We start from the raw sequence: 17,594 nt of genomic DNA, 5'->3' as shown, positions 1-17,594 counted from the left end.
CATCAATACAGCTTTAAACAGGCTGCACAGTATCATCTACACTCAAAAAACTTGTTCCCAGAACGTAAGAAAATTATGGAAATAATTTCCACCTCAATAAAATGCTTTCATTTTAGCGAGAAACAATTTTGTTGAGCGACAAAATGTAAATATGTTGGGTCAACATGATGTATTTGCATTATTGTTAATTAATTACCAAGGGTCAGTCCAACTAGATTTGTAACATACAGTTACAATTACCCTTATTGTAAGCATTTTATTGGGCCATTTAAACTTGTATGACATCATTAAGAGTTACTTAATTTAATAGGGTAGCAGCCCGGGTTTGAATCCGACCCTGAGCCCTTCACACTGTCTCTCACTATCAATAAAGCACTGAAAATGGCCAAAAAAAAACCAAAACTACTTATCAGGAATGTGCACATTACTGCCACCTACTGCTCTGGAGTTGTAAGCAGAATTGATTTGCAATCTTAACCCATTGGAATTACGTTGTTTTAACTTAAATTATTATAGTAAATTTAAATTGTTGCATGTTATGCTAAAACTACATGTTTTAAAACTGTTCAACCACAAAACATCATTTTATATAGTAGAAGCTACATGTTAGACTAAGGAGAAGGTAACAGCCAGTTTGCTTTTGGCTTTTAAATAACACATGGTGATGAAGGGTTTTCTCTGACCACTTTGTTCTCCTCAGTTTAAGAAACTAAAGACTACAATTTTAAAATCCCCAGTCCATGTCAGCTCTCTTAAAGGCTTAGATGCTTTGTGAATAACTACTGGTTTTTTTTTTCTAATCTGAGAAATTCAGAGAAAACGTCATTAATAATTTTCTTTGTCCTGTGAAGTTTTAGAGCGTGGTGTTGTGTCCCTACATGGCAGGATGTCTTTGTATCTGTTTTTCTTGATGTTTTCCTTCAGAGCTCCGGCCTCGGTGGCAAAACTTGGATCTTTCTTTAACACGGAGGCCTGTGAACGCACCACCTGTCACACACACACAAACATAAAGAAGGATAACATCAAAAATATGACAACAATTTGGTACAGTCAGAAAGCATACAATAGTGAGAAAGATAATAACAATTCTCTTATTGATATCAACCGAGGAACAACAAACAAACAAAACAAACAAAGCTACGACTACTGTCTAAAGCAGGGGTTTCTAACTCAAATTACGCTGGAGGCAGTATCAAAATGACCAAAAAAAAGACACAAAATTACTAAAAAAAGGCACAGAATGACCAAAAAAGACACAAAATGACCAAAAAAAGACACAAAATTACTTTTAAAAAAGACACAAAATGACCAAAAAAAAGACACAAAATGACCAGAAAAAAGACACAAAATGACCAAAAAAGACACAAAATGACTTAAAAAAGACACAAAATGACCAAAAAAAGACACAAAATGACTGAAAAAACACTAAATTACTTTAAAAAGACACAAAATGACCAAAAAAGACACAAAATTACTTTAAAAAGACACAAAATGACCAAAAAAAGACACAAAATGACTGAAAAAACGAAATTACTTTAAAAAGACACAAAATGAACAAAAAAGACACAAAATGACTGAAAAAACACTAAATTACTTTAAAAAGACACAAAATGACCAAAAAATACACAGAATTACTAAAAAAGACACAAAATGACCAAAAAATACACAGAATTACTAAAAAAGACACAAAATTATTTTAAAAAGTCACAAAATGACTCCTGCTCCTCCTCTTCTTTCGTTTCCTTTTACTGCCCTCACAGGTCAAAAATAGAAGTTTGGATAACTCACAAATCTGAGATTGATTTTTAACGCAACGAGAAATATCGTCAAGTTTAATCTTGTCACACTCCTACTATTTATTCTCCTTGGCGTTCAGTCCCAACTAGGCAAGAATCCTTGGCTTTTTACTTTTTACTCTTTTCTTTTCTTTTTTTTTTACTCTAACTCTGTTTTTAGATTGAGTTTTTATTACTATTTTATTGGTTTATAGTTTTTACTATTTTATTGTTTTTATTTATTACTATATTTGTGTATGATTTTTATTGTATTTTAATAACTTTACAGCACTTTGTTCAACTGAGGTTGTTTTTAAACATGCTCTATAAATAAACTTTGAATTGACTTGACAAACAATAAAACATCATTTGAAGAGTAAAAACAAATATATATGGGGCATAAAAGAGGAATACTGTACAGGAGGAAACAAACAGAAACAGAGGTGTAGATGTTCATGTCAAAGTCAAACAGCATGAAGGTAAAATGTAAACAGACGTTTAAATGAGAGGAACTTTATTTTTATTCTCTCACGCAGTAACATACTATAGGTACACACTAGTATGGAGGACAAAAGCTTCCAAAAAAAGAAAAAACAAAGTATATAATAAATAACTGGCTAAATAAATAAATGAATTAATATGTCATTGCATGTCCCAAAAATAATATTAAAAACAAATGAAGGCATTCATTTATTGATAATAAGTGAGATTAATGTATTTTTCAAAAATATATAAAGAAAATAATACTTAAATAAATCATTTAAAAATGAAAATATAATTTTAAAAAAACACAATCAAAATAATGAAAGCAAGAACTTGAATTGAATTAATGAAATCATTAACTTTTTTATATAATCATTAACTTTTTTATATAATAAAAAAACAAGCAAATAAATATATAAATGTAAAAAAAAGTAAATTGGAAAGTAAATAAATTCACATCAAGGTAAATTAAAAAGAGAAGCAAATTAAACAGTCACATTTATAGCAACTAATCAAAATATTCCTCCCATTAACCCACCCACCGGCACCGGATAGAGCTGAAAACACCTAGTGCACAAGACTACTCTATCTCAGTGCTGCATACACTAAGCTACACATATACATACACATACATACATATACATACACATACACAAACGTATACACACATACATACAAAAAAAAAGGGGGGGGGGGGGGGGGGGGGGGGTTCTAAGGACATGCTCTATATTTGCCACTTTAATCTAGTGAATTTGCAACTTTTTTTTTCTCGGATATTGCCGTAGCTCTTAAATTAAAATGAACAAAAGATTGAAGAAAACAAGGGCGGTCTAATAATTTTGTAATTTTGTGTCTTTTTTTGGTCATTTTGTGACTTTTTTAAAGTAATTTTGTGTCTTTTTTTAAGTCATTTTATGTCTTTTTCAGTCATTCTGTGTCTTTTTTTTTTTGTCATTTTGCGTCTTTTTTAGTCCTTTTGCGTCTTTTTTAGTCCTTTAGTCCAACATAAAATGTGATTTTGAATCTTTTTTTTAACTTTTAAAACAAGTCTAAGGACATGCTCTATATTTGCCACTTTAATCTAGTAAATTTGCCACTTTTTTCTCTGAATATTGCCGTAGCTCTTAAATTAAAATGAACAAAAAATTGAAGAAAACAAGGGTGGTCTAATAATTTTTTCCATGCCTGTAGTGCATTATAGGACACTATTTTCACTGTTGTGGTGCTGTAGCGAGTGTTTGTGGCAGTAGAACAGTTAAATATAACCCTGAGATCAGAGCAGCGTCTCAGGTGTGTCTGTCTCTTGATGAGTCATTTCAGGAACAACGACAACGAGGAAGTTTCTCTGCTGGGTTAATAATGAACTGACCTGAGAGAATGAGGAAGCAGGATTATTGACTAACTAACCTTCAGCGCCAAGCACTAACCAACAGCTCACCTTACAAACACACACACATGAATTAGACATGTGTTTCTAACATATTTATAACTGTCCTGATAAAAACACCAGGGATTTATACACCTGTGTGTATTGAGTGGAAAACGTAAAAGTAAAAGTAGCTGTTGTGGTATTTCACTTTCAAGCTCAGGTCATATTGTCTGAAACAGGGCAGTTTAAAGGAAACAGGAAATGAAAACGATGTAATGACACTGAGAAAAATTTTCTGCACCAAAGATGATGCTCAAGATACATTCATTGGTTCTAAGTTACGTGGCCTCAACAAAACATACAATACAATACAATAAAGTGCAACTGTGTGTCACAAAGTTAGTTAGTAAACACAAAATTAAGGTGTAGACTTACTTATTTTAGTAGTTTGATAACATAAGATAACTTAGGAAGTATTCAGATCTCTTACTTAAGTAAAAGTACTAATACCACACTGTTAAATTACTACACTGCAAGTAAAAGTCCTGCATTCAAAACTTACTGAAGTAAAAGTACAAAAGTATCAGCATCAAAATGTAGATTGTAATATGTCAGATTGTTACATACAGTCATGGAAAAAATTATTAGGTCACTCATTTTCTTCAATTTCTTGTTCATTTTAATGCCTGGTACAACTAAAGGTTCATTTGTTTGGACGAATATAATGTTAACAACAAAAATAGCTGATGAGAGTTTAATTTAAGAGCTGATATCTAGACATTTTCCATGGTTTTAATGATGATAACCAAATCATTATCAAGTAAACCATAAAATAGATATCAGCTCTTAAATTAAACCCTTATCAGCTATTTTTGTTGTTAACATTATATTCGTCCAAACATTGAAGAAAACAAGACTGTGTATTCTAAATATGTATTGTAAATAGCTCATTTACATTACTAAATATGCTGTTATGAGGTTTAATTTATAAAAATGTCCGATCACTCTAAACTGATCGGTTTTTCATGTTAAATCTTGACCTGAAAAGTAACTAAGCTTCACCTAGACAGCTAAATGTTGTGGAGTAAAAAGTACATTGTTTAATAATGATAATAATAATAATACATTTAATTTATATAGCGGTTTTCTACACATTCGAATGTAGTGGAATATATAGTATAGGTGTAAAGTTACAAACATTAAAATGAAAATAATCAAGTACAGTACTTGTGTACAGATAACATTATAGCTGAAATGATTAAATCAACCAGTCACTCAATCATTCACATCAGGAGGAATCAAACGCTGCAAAATTAAATTATGTTTGGAGCCTTGACTTAACTCTATGGAGTCTTGGGCTATTTTGTCCATTTTTTTTTTTGTAATTTTTTAAGTCATTTTATGTCTTTTTGTGTCTTTTTTAGTCATTTTGTGTCTTTTTTTGGTCATTTTGTGACTTTTTTAAAGTAATTTTGTGTCTTTTTTTAAGTCATTTTATGTCTTTTTGTGTCTTTTTTAGTCATTCTGTGTCTTTTTTTTGGTCATTTTGTGTCTTTTTTAGTCCTTTAGTCCAACATAAAATGTGATTTTGAATCTTTGTTTTAACTTTCAAAACACTATCATGCTCAATAAAGAATTTGAAATGTTGTAAATGTGAACAAAGGTTGCAGATATAACATATAAGAGGGTTCCATCCAGTTCTATCATTTTATACTAAATATATTTGAGCTTGTCTCCAGTTTTACTTGGTATATCATCATGAAACTGAAACTGGCCTCATGGAGTTTTCAGCCAGAACTTTAGAGGTAAATTTACAGTAGGGCTCCACGCTGCTTTGTTTTCTAGTCTGGATGTGGTGAAGAAGTCATGATTTGGTGCTTTTGGAGACTCCAGAGGGTTAAAAGAGACAATAGAGGAGGCAGATCTGAAAAGGACAAGGTGCTTTTTCACAATCGAAGCAACAAGATCTCCAACCTAAGTGACAGAACAGGTCGTTGGTCAGCAAAACCAGCCATATACGAGTTTCACTGATACAGAACAGTGTTTCTAAAAAATATTGCACATTATACATAAACTAAGGTTTGCTGTTGTAAAAAGGGCTGCAGTTTGGTTGAATTTATGGCACAAAACCACTTAAAACTTAAAAAACTTAAAAACTTAAAAATATCCTGGTTAGGTATTATAAAGACAGTATATAAATGGTGTAAATGCTGGAATTGAAGTTGTTACGAGGACAATGTGACTACTTAAACTACTTAAATGCTGCAGGGGGCCACAATTTTTCATGGACACTACCCCAGGGCCACATATAGGACCGTGCACTTAAGCAGATATGATGAAACTGCAATTTTAAATATGTTTACAGTGCAGTTACTTAACATATTTCATGCTCAAATGCATGTATAACAGTATACATAGGAATACAAATGCTTTGAAGCAAAAAAATAACGACTTTACTGTGATTTATTTCTTTTTTTCAGTGCAAGAACAGCAGACCAACATTAATTGCAAGAAGTAATTTTGTGCATTTTTACACTGAACCTTTAAGATTTCATGCTCAAATGCATGTAGTTGTACTGAGGGCCACTTCAAGTTATGTGGCCCCCGGGCCTCCAGTTGCCCATCCCTGATTTAGGGGTTAAAATATCTGTGATAAAGGATGAGACCAGACCATTTAGGGATTTATAGACAAAGAGGAGAAGCTTCTAATCAATTGTGAAGCGGACTGGACTAAAGCACCAGAGCCTGGAACTCTGCAGCAGGACGCTGTCGGAATTAACCCTTAATAGGGCACTCATTGAAATACTTACAAATTCCAAATTTCAACCCTAAAGAATATTGGAGGATATTACATACTGCCAGAATGTGTAAAAAAACAAAAAACATAGGGATCCGGGGATGGGGATAATATTTTGAGAAATAAATTTACGAGATTAAAGTGGCAAATCTATGAGAAAAAATGCGCAGATTTATGAGATTTAAAGTGGTGAATCTGCGAGAAAAAAGCTTTTTTTCTTGCAAATCTGTGACTTTTTCCCCACACAGATTTGCCACTTTAAATCTATCTACTAAAAATCTAACTTTTTTCTCAAAAAAAAATTATTTTTTATTTTGGATATCCGCTGAAGTTACCAAAGCAACATGGTCTCACAGGAATCCGTGGAATAGCCACGGAATCACTCAAATTTCCGTGAAACTGACACGGATTTCGCTACAATGCAAGTTAATGACAGTCAAATCCCGTGGCTATTCCAACATACAAAGTGATTATGTACATTCACTGAGTGAATATTTAGAAAATAAAACATATATTTCTCGCTAGAAATGTGATCAAAATCCATTTTTATGCAGAAACGAAGTCAAAATATTGATTTTTTTCACTAAAAATGAGAGAACTGTCCGCCATGTTTTTTGTTCGGACCTTAAAAGTCACGTGACTTGGAACAAACCAATAGGAAAAAATATCCATGGAATATGACTGTCATTAACTTGCATTGTAGTGAAATCCGTGTCAGTTTCACGGAAATTTGAGTGATTCCGTGGCTATTCCACGGATTTTGAGTTAACCGAATCCGTGGCTATTTCACGGATTCCTGTGAGACCAGGTTCTACCAAATACAGTTCTTTGCCCGATAAAGGGTTAAAGGCTCCCAGTCGTCCACATGGGGTCGGTAATGAACTCGTACATTTCTGGACAGAAACTGTTGAGCTGTAATGTTGCGTTCACTCAAACAGTTTCCTCTGGAGTCTGGTGTGTGTGAGTCTGTGGTGAACTGCGTCACAAACAGAGAGAGTGATGAAGCTGCAGGTTGTTTCTGCTGTTCCTTGCTGTGACCACAGAATCATATTCACAGGTTCATGTTATGTCACAGCGGACAGAGGAGATCACGGCGGTCGCTGCTTATGAGGCTTTGTCTCACTATTTTCACTTCTGTTTTTAGTCTTTAGATATTTAAAGAAGTACGAGGTGTTATTCTGAACACACAGTTTTGTTTTTGTTTTCCATTTCTTTACATTAATGCAAGGCTGCAGACAATAAACTGTCAGTGATGGAAGAAGTTCTCAGACCTTTTACTTTTATTTTAAGTAAAGGTGTGAGAAATACTCAGCAGAGTGTTAAGCTGAAGTCGAATAGTCTGTTTTCCTGACTGAGTGACACGACCAGAAGTATGGCAGTGCAGAGCTGGTTTAATTCTTTAAATGTTGAGGAAAGATGCTTGAATGCTTCCTTTATTATCTCCTTTAACCCTTTAGAGTCCATGAAAAAACCTGCATATTACACTGTAATAAATTATTCTGTAGTCATTTCATTTTACTTAATATATTTGATAAAATGTATTAAATATAAATGCGTCCTTGATTTTGAGGTAGTTGTTTAAGTAACTTTAATATAAAAATGTTTGAGATAGAATCTACTTAATTTGATCACATTAAATATAATCTTTATGTGTATGTAATTCTAAAATCAAGAGAATTTTGAATAAATCCAACACAATAGATTTAGTTCGTTTTTAATTGACAGGCACTTCCTGTTAAGTTGTTATTAACTCGACTTGTAACTTAGTTAGATTTAATTGATAATGTTGCGTGCAATCTGTTGCCTCAATTTTATTGAGTAGCTATTGTTCATCTTTCTTTACAGTGTACTTCTTCATGACGTGAAGACATATAAATGAAGCAACATTGAGTCTTGCCATCAGCTTCCCTCTAAAGTTCTGGCGTGAAATTCCATACCAGATTTTTCTTTGATGATATTCGGCCAAGTAAAACCGGAGATATTGTCAAATATATTTAGTATAAACTATTGAACTAGATATTATCCTCATTTTACCTGTTATATGTTATATTTGCAACCTGTGTTCATATTTGCAATATTTAAAATTCTGTGTTTTGAAATATCATTTTCAGGATCAGATTTTATGTTTTTCCTTTGTTTCTTTTGGGTTCAACATTTTGATCAAGTAAGTCAAAGTTAAAAATTAACTATCAGGACATATAGGTGAGGTAACGCTGTAAAAACTGATACCAACATGGCATGGTGAAGATTTTTAACAGATTTTTTAATGGCCGAATATTTCAGAGAATTAACAAAGGATATGTTGGGGCCTCCTTGCAAAAGAAAAAGGTTCTGATGCCGTCCCCCAAGGAATTGCGATAGCAACATTTAAAGGAGTGCACCATTCAGTCAATTAACATGATAACTGTGTATTTTTTTAAGGTATATTGAGATCATGAAATCTTTCCAAAGCACTTTAACTTTAAGACTTCACTCTTCACTCCAACGCATCAATCTTTAGATCTTCATCCTCCAAGATTTCTGACATGCAGAGGTCAATTTATTGATCAATTTAGGGACTAAATTATGGAATACCTTTTCCCATCCGGCAAAGAACTCCATCTCTATAAAATGTTTCAAAAGATGTCTAAAGGCCCATTTAACTGCTGTTTTAAAATTCTAATTCACACACAAATACACTTTTATATCATGTTAATTTTTGTTTTTATATTATTTTTGTTATTGCCATGATAACTTGTTGATGTTATTACTTTCTTATAACTATGAGATTTTTTAGGCTCATCTGGGTTTTCTGCCTCTCGCTGCACTTTCCACTATTTGTTATCTTTGTCATTTTATGTAATTCTCCAGATACAACATCAGAAAAATCAGACCTTACCTAACTCAACATGCCACTCAACTCTTGACACAAGCTGTCATCATCTCAAAACTTGATTACTGCAAAGCCCTAAACAAAGCGTTAAACATTTGACACCCTAGGTGTTGTTTTATGACACCACATAAGTGCACTTTTAACTCCAAATTGTGTTATTTCCTTTCACTAATGTGATAATTAACATTCATTTTTTTGTTTTACGATACATTAAAAGTGCATTCTGTCTTTAGCCGAACATACAAGTCACAAAATCTGAAAATCAACTCCAGCTGAAGTGAATCTAACTCAGGCGTCAGATGTTAACATGTAACTTGCTTGATTGACAACGCTGGCAGAGCTTTTTGATCACTACAAGACAAAAAACTACACTACAGATTTTACTGTGCAGAATGCAGCGGTGCGCCTGCACAGCAAAATCTGTAGTGTTGTTTTTTCAGTGTTAATAATTTTGAGTTGGTGAGTGTTGATTTTGGAGTTCTTTTAACACTTATAGTGATCAAAAGGCTCTGCCAGCGTTGTTAAACAGTGAAAGGGAATGACACGATTTCAGTGTTGAAAATACACTTTAATGTGTCATAAAATAACATGATGTATGTTGAAAATTAACAGTCACGGTGAAAAGGAATAACACGATTTTGAGTTAAAAGTGCACTTATGTGGTGTCATAAAACGTGTTGTTCAAGGGTGTCAAATATTTAACACTTTTAAAGAGTTAAAATATTAACACTTTTCAAAGTGTAATTTTAACTCAGAATCCGTGAGAACTATATAAACTCAGAAAAAGTGTTAAATTTAACACGATGTTAGTTGAATACACTCTGATGTTGCTGTGTGGTCTCCAACCAGCCAAAAAGGTCACATGTCACACCGCTGCTCATCCAGCTCCACTGGCTACCTGTTGCAGCCGGCATCAAATTCAAATTTCTCTTTGTTGGAGCCATATTGAACACTTAAATATAATTTGAAAATATGTAAACTTGTTTTAAGTTAATTATGTAATTTTTTATTTGTAAAAGAAATTATTTCTGAGGAAAGGAACAAAATAGGGAGCCAACCTAGTTTAAAATGTCTAAAGGAACTTAAAGACACTTATTTTATTTGTATTTGGATGGTGACGTAGTAATGCTCCTCCCACGGCCAGGTGGATATTTAATTTTTGTGAATGAACTTTTGGAGGGTTAGGAGGCGGAGTGGAAACAGTTTTCCGACCGCACTCACGCATTAGAAAACACATTTAGAAACCAAATGTTTTGCATCGCATTAAGTGAAAACGTTTTATTTTGTGTTGAAAAAAAGGAAAGTCAACGGAGTTCTGTTCAATAAATACAAGAAGTGGATGAACGTCTCTGTGCGTGCTTATTATAATGTGTGTCGGCACCTCTGCAACCTAACCTGAGCTGCTAAAAGGACAAAAGGGATTAGCCACTTCACTATCTACAAAGTTGTCTCTGGCACTGCACCCAGCTACCTGAACGCCCTGATTCAGACATACGCTACCTCACGAGGTTGCACTCTTTCAATGAACGGCGCCTGGCTCTACCACCTGTTCATTCAAGACAATCCAGACTCTTTGCATTTCTTATTCCCAGTTGGTGGAACACACTACCAGTTCCTACCAGAGCAGGGGCGTCCCTCTCTACCTTTTAAAAACGCCTGAAGACCTTTAGCTCTCCAGAGAGCATCTTCTCTCCTAGCATCACACCACAACTCCTTAAAGAATCCTCACTAGCACTAATTACTGCACTCTTACCACACTATCTCCATTGTTTCCCTTTCCTGTAAGTCGCTTTGGATAAAACCGTCTGCTAAATGAGTAAATGTAATGTAATGTAATAAATTTAGCAATTACTTTAATCCAGTATTTAGGATTCATGGACAGGAGGGCAAGCATGATGTGACAGCGGTTTGGTTTCACTTTTGTCACTGGTGTCTATATTCCTCTTTCTTTATTTCAAATCCAACCTTGGTAATGTACACTGTAAAAAAAAAAAAAGATAAACAATAGCTACTCAATTAAGTTGAGGCAACGGATTGCATGCAATATTATTAATTAAATCTAACTACATTACAAGTTGAGTTAATAACAACTTAACAAGAAGTGCCTGTCAATTAAAAACGGACTAATTCTATTGTGTCTGATTTAGAATTACATACACATAAAGATTATATTTCATGTGATCAAAATAAGTAGATTCTATCTCAAACATTTTTATATTAAAGTTACTTAAACAACTGCCTCAAAATCAAGGATGCATTTATATTTAATACATTTTATCAAATATATCAAGTCAAATAAAATGACTACAGAATAATTTATTACAGTGTACAGGCAAATGTTTATAGAGTCTGCATGACACAACATGGTGAGATCAGAGGGAGAAGTATCTCAAATGAACTTTTAGTAGTCCTGCTGTTACGTAGCCTTGTACAAGTGCAGACAGATTGAGCTCCACAGTTTTTTTAAGTCCTTGTGAATTCTCCTTCTCATCTTTCTGACCCTCTCTGACATTTTACTTAAGCTGCTATTACTGTTGTTTGCCTTTTCCTGCTTATATTTATGTTATATATTTTTTTCTCTTCCCTATATTTTTATACATCATGTTTTATATATATGTTACATTACATTACATGTCATTTAGCAGACGCTTTTGTCCAAAGCGACTTACAATAAGTGCATTCAACCTGATGGTACTAGACATAGACCACAGGAATCAAGTAAGTACATAACTTTAAGAGCTAACTGTCATCGCTACAGGAGTGCTATATGTTAAAGAAGAAAAGAATAGAAAAGAAGAAGAAGAAGAGCAATTTATTTATTTATTTTAAATATGTATATGTGTTAGGTGACCATGGCTTAACCGAGGTATTGTTGGAAGAGGAAGGTCTTCAGCCTGCGGCGGAAGATGTACAGACTACAGACGAATATATATATTCTTTACTGCAGACTGATGAGATCGAAAGTTTCTCAGCGTTTGTTTTCAGACCCGAGGCCGGTTGGTTTATGTGTGAAGCGTGTTCAATTCATGGTGATGAACACGTGGTGTGAAGCTGCATTAATACATTAGTATTCAATCTTCTGATCTCTGAGGAGTTCAGTGCTTCACCTCAGTTTTATTTTTTAGGTCTTATTAAAACAAATAATGTCATTGAGATCTTGATCACTTTTTCTCTTTTTTTTTTTAACTTAAGGCAAAAGGAGAGGATTCATATCGAGGTATCCCCATCATTAAGTGCATGTATACAGGTGCATCTCAATACATTAGAATATGATGGGGAAGTCAATTTCCAGTAGTTCAAGTCAAACAGTTCCAACCAAGTATCATTAGATGGACATACTTTTCAGAGGCCAACATTTCCATATTAAACATACTTTTTAAAATTGGTCTTTTGCAATATTCAAATTTTTTGAGACACTGAATTTTAGGTCTTTGGTAAATGTAAGCCATAATCATTATAATTAAAAGAAATTAAATAAATTAAGACATGAAATGTTTCAATCTGTGTGTAATGGATCTATATAATGTGATATTTCCACTTTTTAAATGGAATTACTGACATAAATAAACTTTTCTAAAAGATTCTAATTCATTAAGATGTCCCGTAATTAAAGACAAATTGTTAAATGAACTTCTGAAGAAGAGAATCAAGATTTGTTTCTGCACAGAATCTTAGTGTTTCAATGTGGAAGTCAGGAGTTTGGGGTCTGTTTTTGAGCCAGATTATATATTCAAGTAAAAATCAATATTTGTATAATTCAACATTTTAATTCAATGGCTGTGAAAGGTTTGTATACAGGCAGTAGGGGGGAGACTAAGTAACCTTAAATATGGCACACATTTTGTTTTGTAAATCTTAATTTAAAAAAGATGAAAAACATCAAAAGCAGACTGGCCAGATTAAAATGAGGCAAATAAGATTAAATATAATTTGCGTTACATATGTCCTTCCTGACTTCCCCAATATCAAATTTTTGTTCCTGTTGCAGGTTGCTATCGTCATTCAAATTGTAAAGTGTGTCCACTGAATGACCCTACAGTATTTTCAGAGCAACGCTGAGCTTTTTTAAAATTAGCATTAGAGTTCTCTGTGGGCTTGTCTCAACTCTCAGGCCACATGCCATATATATACCCTTGACTTATATATATTGACATATATTGTCATGGCCACGTGCATGGTCGTACAGGAAACTACCCTAAAAAAAACTATTGAAACTTCTCTGCAACTCTTTTGAAGAAAGATTATTTCATATGATGTTCATTTTTACTATTCCCTGTAAAAAATAGCAAAGCACAGTTTTTGGTGACTTAAACTGTATTGAAATCTTGCATGTTTTATTTTTATTCAATCCTTTTCGCACAGAAGAAGACATTAGACAATTCATTAACAGAAAAGTATATATATGTATATATATATATATATATATATATATATATGTATAATAATAACATAATGTATATATATATAATGCATAGAGCGGAAATGAATAGTACTAAAGAAATAGATAAATACATGAGGATGGATGCTGTCAAAATTAAAATAAAAAAATAAGTACAAGACTCACTATGAAGAAATTCATTAATATATCATTAATTGCACCAAAAATAATATTAAAAATAAATGTAGGCATTAATTAATTGATAAAATGTGTCATAAATAGATACATGTATAAAGAAATAAAGAAAACAATACAGAAAAAAAACATTTTAAATAAAAAAAACATTTTAAATTTGTATTTCAATAAATAAATAAATGAACAAATAAATAAATGAATGAATTAATAAATAAATAAACAAATAAACAAGCAAACAAACAAATAAATAAATAAATAAATAAAAGGCAAAATTAAATAGGAAAGCAAATGGTTAAATAAAAAAGAATCAAATTCAAAAAGAAGTCTCAACTTATCTCATAAGTTATCAATTAATTTATGCCTACACTCATTTCTTATATATTTTTTTGGTACATTTAATGAAATATTAGTGAATGTATTCTAATACTTTATAATTCTAAAACCATTAAGTGGACTGTTCATTTGGTAAAATATTATTGTCAGGTGTACGCAGGTACACGTCCAGCATAACGGCAGGGTCATTTATTGCAGCACTGAGCTGAATGCTCAACAATATGCTGATTTTTATTCAGTTTGAGGTATTAAAGTCTGAGTTAAACTGGCTCTAACCTCTAAATAAGATCTCACAGACACTGTGTTTGCATATTTTACACAAAGCAGCCTGTTGTAACACAGCTCATTCAGTTTATTGGCTGCCACTCATTTGAATAGAGAGGTCAGACATACCAAAACACACACGCAATTAAACAGCAGCTTTTTCCAGGAATGCAAGGCACTTATCACTATGCATGATGTGTGCGTGTGCGTGTGTGTGTACAGCAGAAGTTAATAAGAGTATCATAGAAACACAATGTAAATGCGTGTAAATGTAAAGTGTGTCAGTGACTTACAGGAACACACTTCACCCCCAGTGTTAACCTCAACCCTCAGCCCGGCACCAGGGTGACTAGAGCTTTTTTCACTTCATTTTTAGCTGCTCAAACTGTCAAGTGACTTTCAGAAAGTACTTTGTATTGCAATTTTTTTTTTTAAATCAATACTTGTCCGTCAAATATGAAAATGTTGCGACCCTGTAATGGAAAAACTGCCTTTGCTGTCATTTAAACTCAATCTAAAAACCTGAATTAAAAAATGTGAAGGTGCAAACATGCCCTCACTCACTGTGTTAAGCTGTTAAACACACACACACACACACACACACACACACACACACACACACACACACACAGGTATGAAAATAGATACTCACACTATACTCCTGATCCACAGTCCCAGGATCCACAGTCCTCAGAGTGGACAGCAGCAGCTCCATGTCGCATCAGATAACATCCAACACCTGAGCTGCCGTCCTCCGACTGACTGACTGACTCTGTGTGTGTGTGTGTGTGTGTGTGTGTGTGTGTGTGTGTGTCAGAGCTGTGGCTGCAGGCTGGCCAGTGGAAACCTCTGTCTCTCTGGCTCTGACTCTTGTACTTCTCTCTTTACGTCTATCTCTCTCTGTTCTCTCTCCATATTTAAAGCCTGTTAGTTAATCATTTAACACGACATCACTGAGCACCTCCCTCTCTTTGTGGGTGTGTGTATGAGTACGAGAGAACAAGGAGGAAGTGTGAGGAAACTTTGAATGAAATAACAGAAAGTACATTTACTTCACTGAGAGAAATTTCCTTCCTTGAGACAAAAAGTGCGACGACTTCAGGTCACAACTTTTATTGTGAAATCTGAATCTGACAACCTGTTCCACCTGTTTTTGTCTAGAGATAGAGACAAGACAGGCAGGAAGTTTTAAACTGGAATTTTACAACTCATATTTCCTCTTCACATGTTAAAGATTTAAGGCAAGTGTATTTGTGCAGCACCTTTCAACAACAGATTGCTTTATATAAGAAAATGTATTAACACGCAAGTAAAGGATTTCAGGTAAGGGTAAAACTATATACTATATACAATACTATATAATATAAAATAAAGTATGACAAATCAAACATAAATAAACAACAGTGCAGCTTCAGTACAAGACACGAAGAGATCACAATTTGTAGTTCTAAACTTGTTTTAATGTTAAATAGAATTAGGGGCTACCATAAAGTTTGAAGGTTTACATTAGGGCTACCTCGTGATTTAGAAATAATAAATAACAGGTAAAATTAAAAGTAAAGTAAATAAATAAATAGGAGAATTAATACAAAGGTACATAAAAAGAAGCAAATTAAAACAGGAATTTCAATATATGTAATGTTTAAAAATGTTAATATATCTAAATTAATTATTTTAGAAAACAAAAACAAAAAGAGACAAATATGTCAAGCAATGCATGAAGAAAATAATTTAAAAAATAAGTTTGGTGAAAATAATAAATAAATATATAATAAATACATAAATAAATGAATGCATTTAAAAATGAATAAATACATTTGAAATGAAAAAAATAATGAAAACTGAAAAAAATAAAGATAAATTAACATATACAATGGAAATTAAATGGGAAAGATGAACGGACTACATTTATTTTAAATATTAGGGTTGGTACATTTAATAGCCTAATTTATTTATCAATTCATTTATTTGTTTATTTTTTTATTATGGCATGTTGACATCCAGTGTTACCCCTTTTGTAGCAGATGAAATCCCTGTACTTTGTTTTTGGTTGCAGTAAACAGAGGCAGTGACTGATAATAATAATGACAGTGAATAATAATGACAGTGAATAATAATAATAATAATAATAATAATAATAATAATAATAATAATAATAATAATAATATAAACATTGTAAGAGTGAGGCATCTTCCTATCAAACCCATAGACTGTATAAAACATTAAAATTAATAAAAATACAATTAGTCAAACCCTTATATTTACAGTCTTCTAGGGTAAAACCTTGTAGTTTGTTTTTGGTTCTGATAAATCGGGTCAGAGTTAGACCTCTGTCAGTCAAACACATACACTGTAATTTGTTTTTCGTACAGTAAAGATCAAAGTGAGATCTCTGTATGTCAAACCCTGTGGTTGGTTTTTGGTCCCGGTAACACCGTCAGAGTGACACGTCCTGAGTCTGTTCGTGTCCGCCTCTGTGCTGCTCTCCTCCGTCTCCTCCGCTAGCTTAGCCTGCTAGCTGGCAGCTCAGGTAAACATGGCCATGTCCCAGGCTCTATCAGAGGAGGAGTTCCACCGCATGCAGGTGAGATTAAAAAACATCACAGGTGTGTGTTTCGGGTCGGTGGGCTCGCGCGCAGGTAGCTGTCAGATGTGTGGATGAAACACCTGCAGGCAGGTGACGGCATCGCTGTCAGGGACGTTAGCCCACTGATGCTAACTGTTAGCCGCTAGCAGTTAACGGGTCCGGCTTGTGTTGGACAGACATTAATAATTTAATACTGTCAGGTCGGCCTGAGCTGAGGTATAGATCTGATTGATCATAAACGGATGAAGGCATCTTTAATGAACAGTTCACTTCAGTATGATGGCTCAACGTCGCCTGGCTAGGCAACCAACTTAGCTTAGCTTAGCTTAGCCTCCTCCTCTGGAAGGAAAATTAGCTTTCCTGAAGCTAACCCTTATTTTTATGTGTTAGCTAACATGTTAGCATCCACGGGACAGAGTCACGGGGTCTGAGGCAAGCCATCATACACTGGAGCTGTTGTCTGTCTGGACAGCTCAGTGTTTAATGCAATTGTATGTAGTACATATATTAAACAATACTCAGAGTGTAAACATGAATCAGA

The 17,594-nt window shown here is 33.5% G+C and overlaps 2 protein-coding genes across 5 annotated transcripts in view; one reads left to right on the top strand and one right to left on the bottom strand.

Moving 5' to 3' along the window:
* Positions 1-15,312, bottom strand: part of ptpn18 (protein tyrosine phosphatase non-receptor type 18) — a 40,045-nt gene extending 24,733 nt beyond the window's left edge. For both annotated transcript variants that reach the window (XM_059332316.1, XM_059332317.1), the window contains exons 1-2: positions 15,119-15,312; positions 879-987 (exon numbers count right to left, since the gene is read on the bottom strand). In XM_059332316.1, coding sequence (XP_059188299.1) covers positions 879-987; positions 15,119-15,181 — 172 coding nt within the window. In that variant the 5' untranslated portion in view covers positions 15,182-15,312. The remainder of the gene's footprint in view (positions 1-878; positions 988-15,118) is intronic.
* Positions 15,313-16,910: 1,598 nt separating this feature from the next.
* The window catches only part of gripap1 (GRIP1 associated protein 1), a 79,525-nt gene continuing 78,841 nt past the window's right edge, over positions 16,911-17,594 (top strand). For all 3 annotated transcript variants that reach the window (XM_059332386.1, XM_059332385.1, XM_059332384.1), the window contains exon 1: positions 16,911-17,050. In XM_059332386.1, coding sequence (XP_059188369.1) covers positions 17,003-17,050 — 48 coding nt within the window. In that variant the 5' untranslated portion in view covers positions 16,911-17,002. The remainder of the gene's footprint in view (positions 17,051-17,594) is intronic.

This window comes from Centropristis striata, chromosome 5, assembly GCF_030273125.1.
Source record: "Centropristis striata isolate RG_2023a ecotype Rhode Island chromosome 5, C.striata_1.0, whole genome shotgun sequence".
Classification (NCBI taxonomy): Eukaryota; Metazoa; Chordata; class Actinopteri; order Perciformes; family Serranidae; genus Centropristis; species Centropristis striata.
The sequence above is the reverse complement of the archived record's forward strand: the minus strand, read 5'-3'. Positions and strand labels throughout refer to the sequence as shown.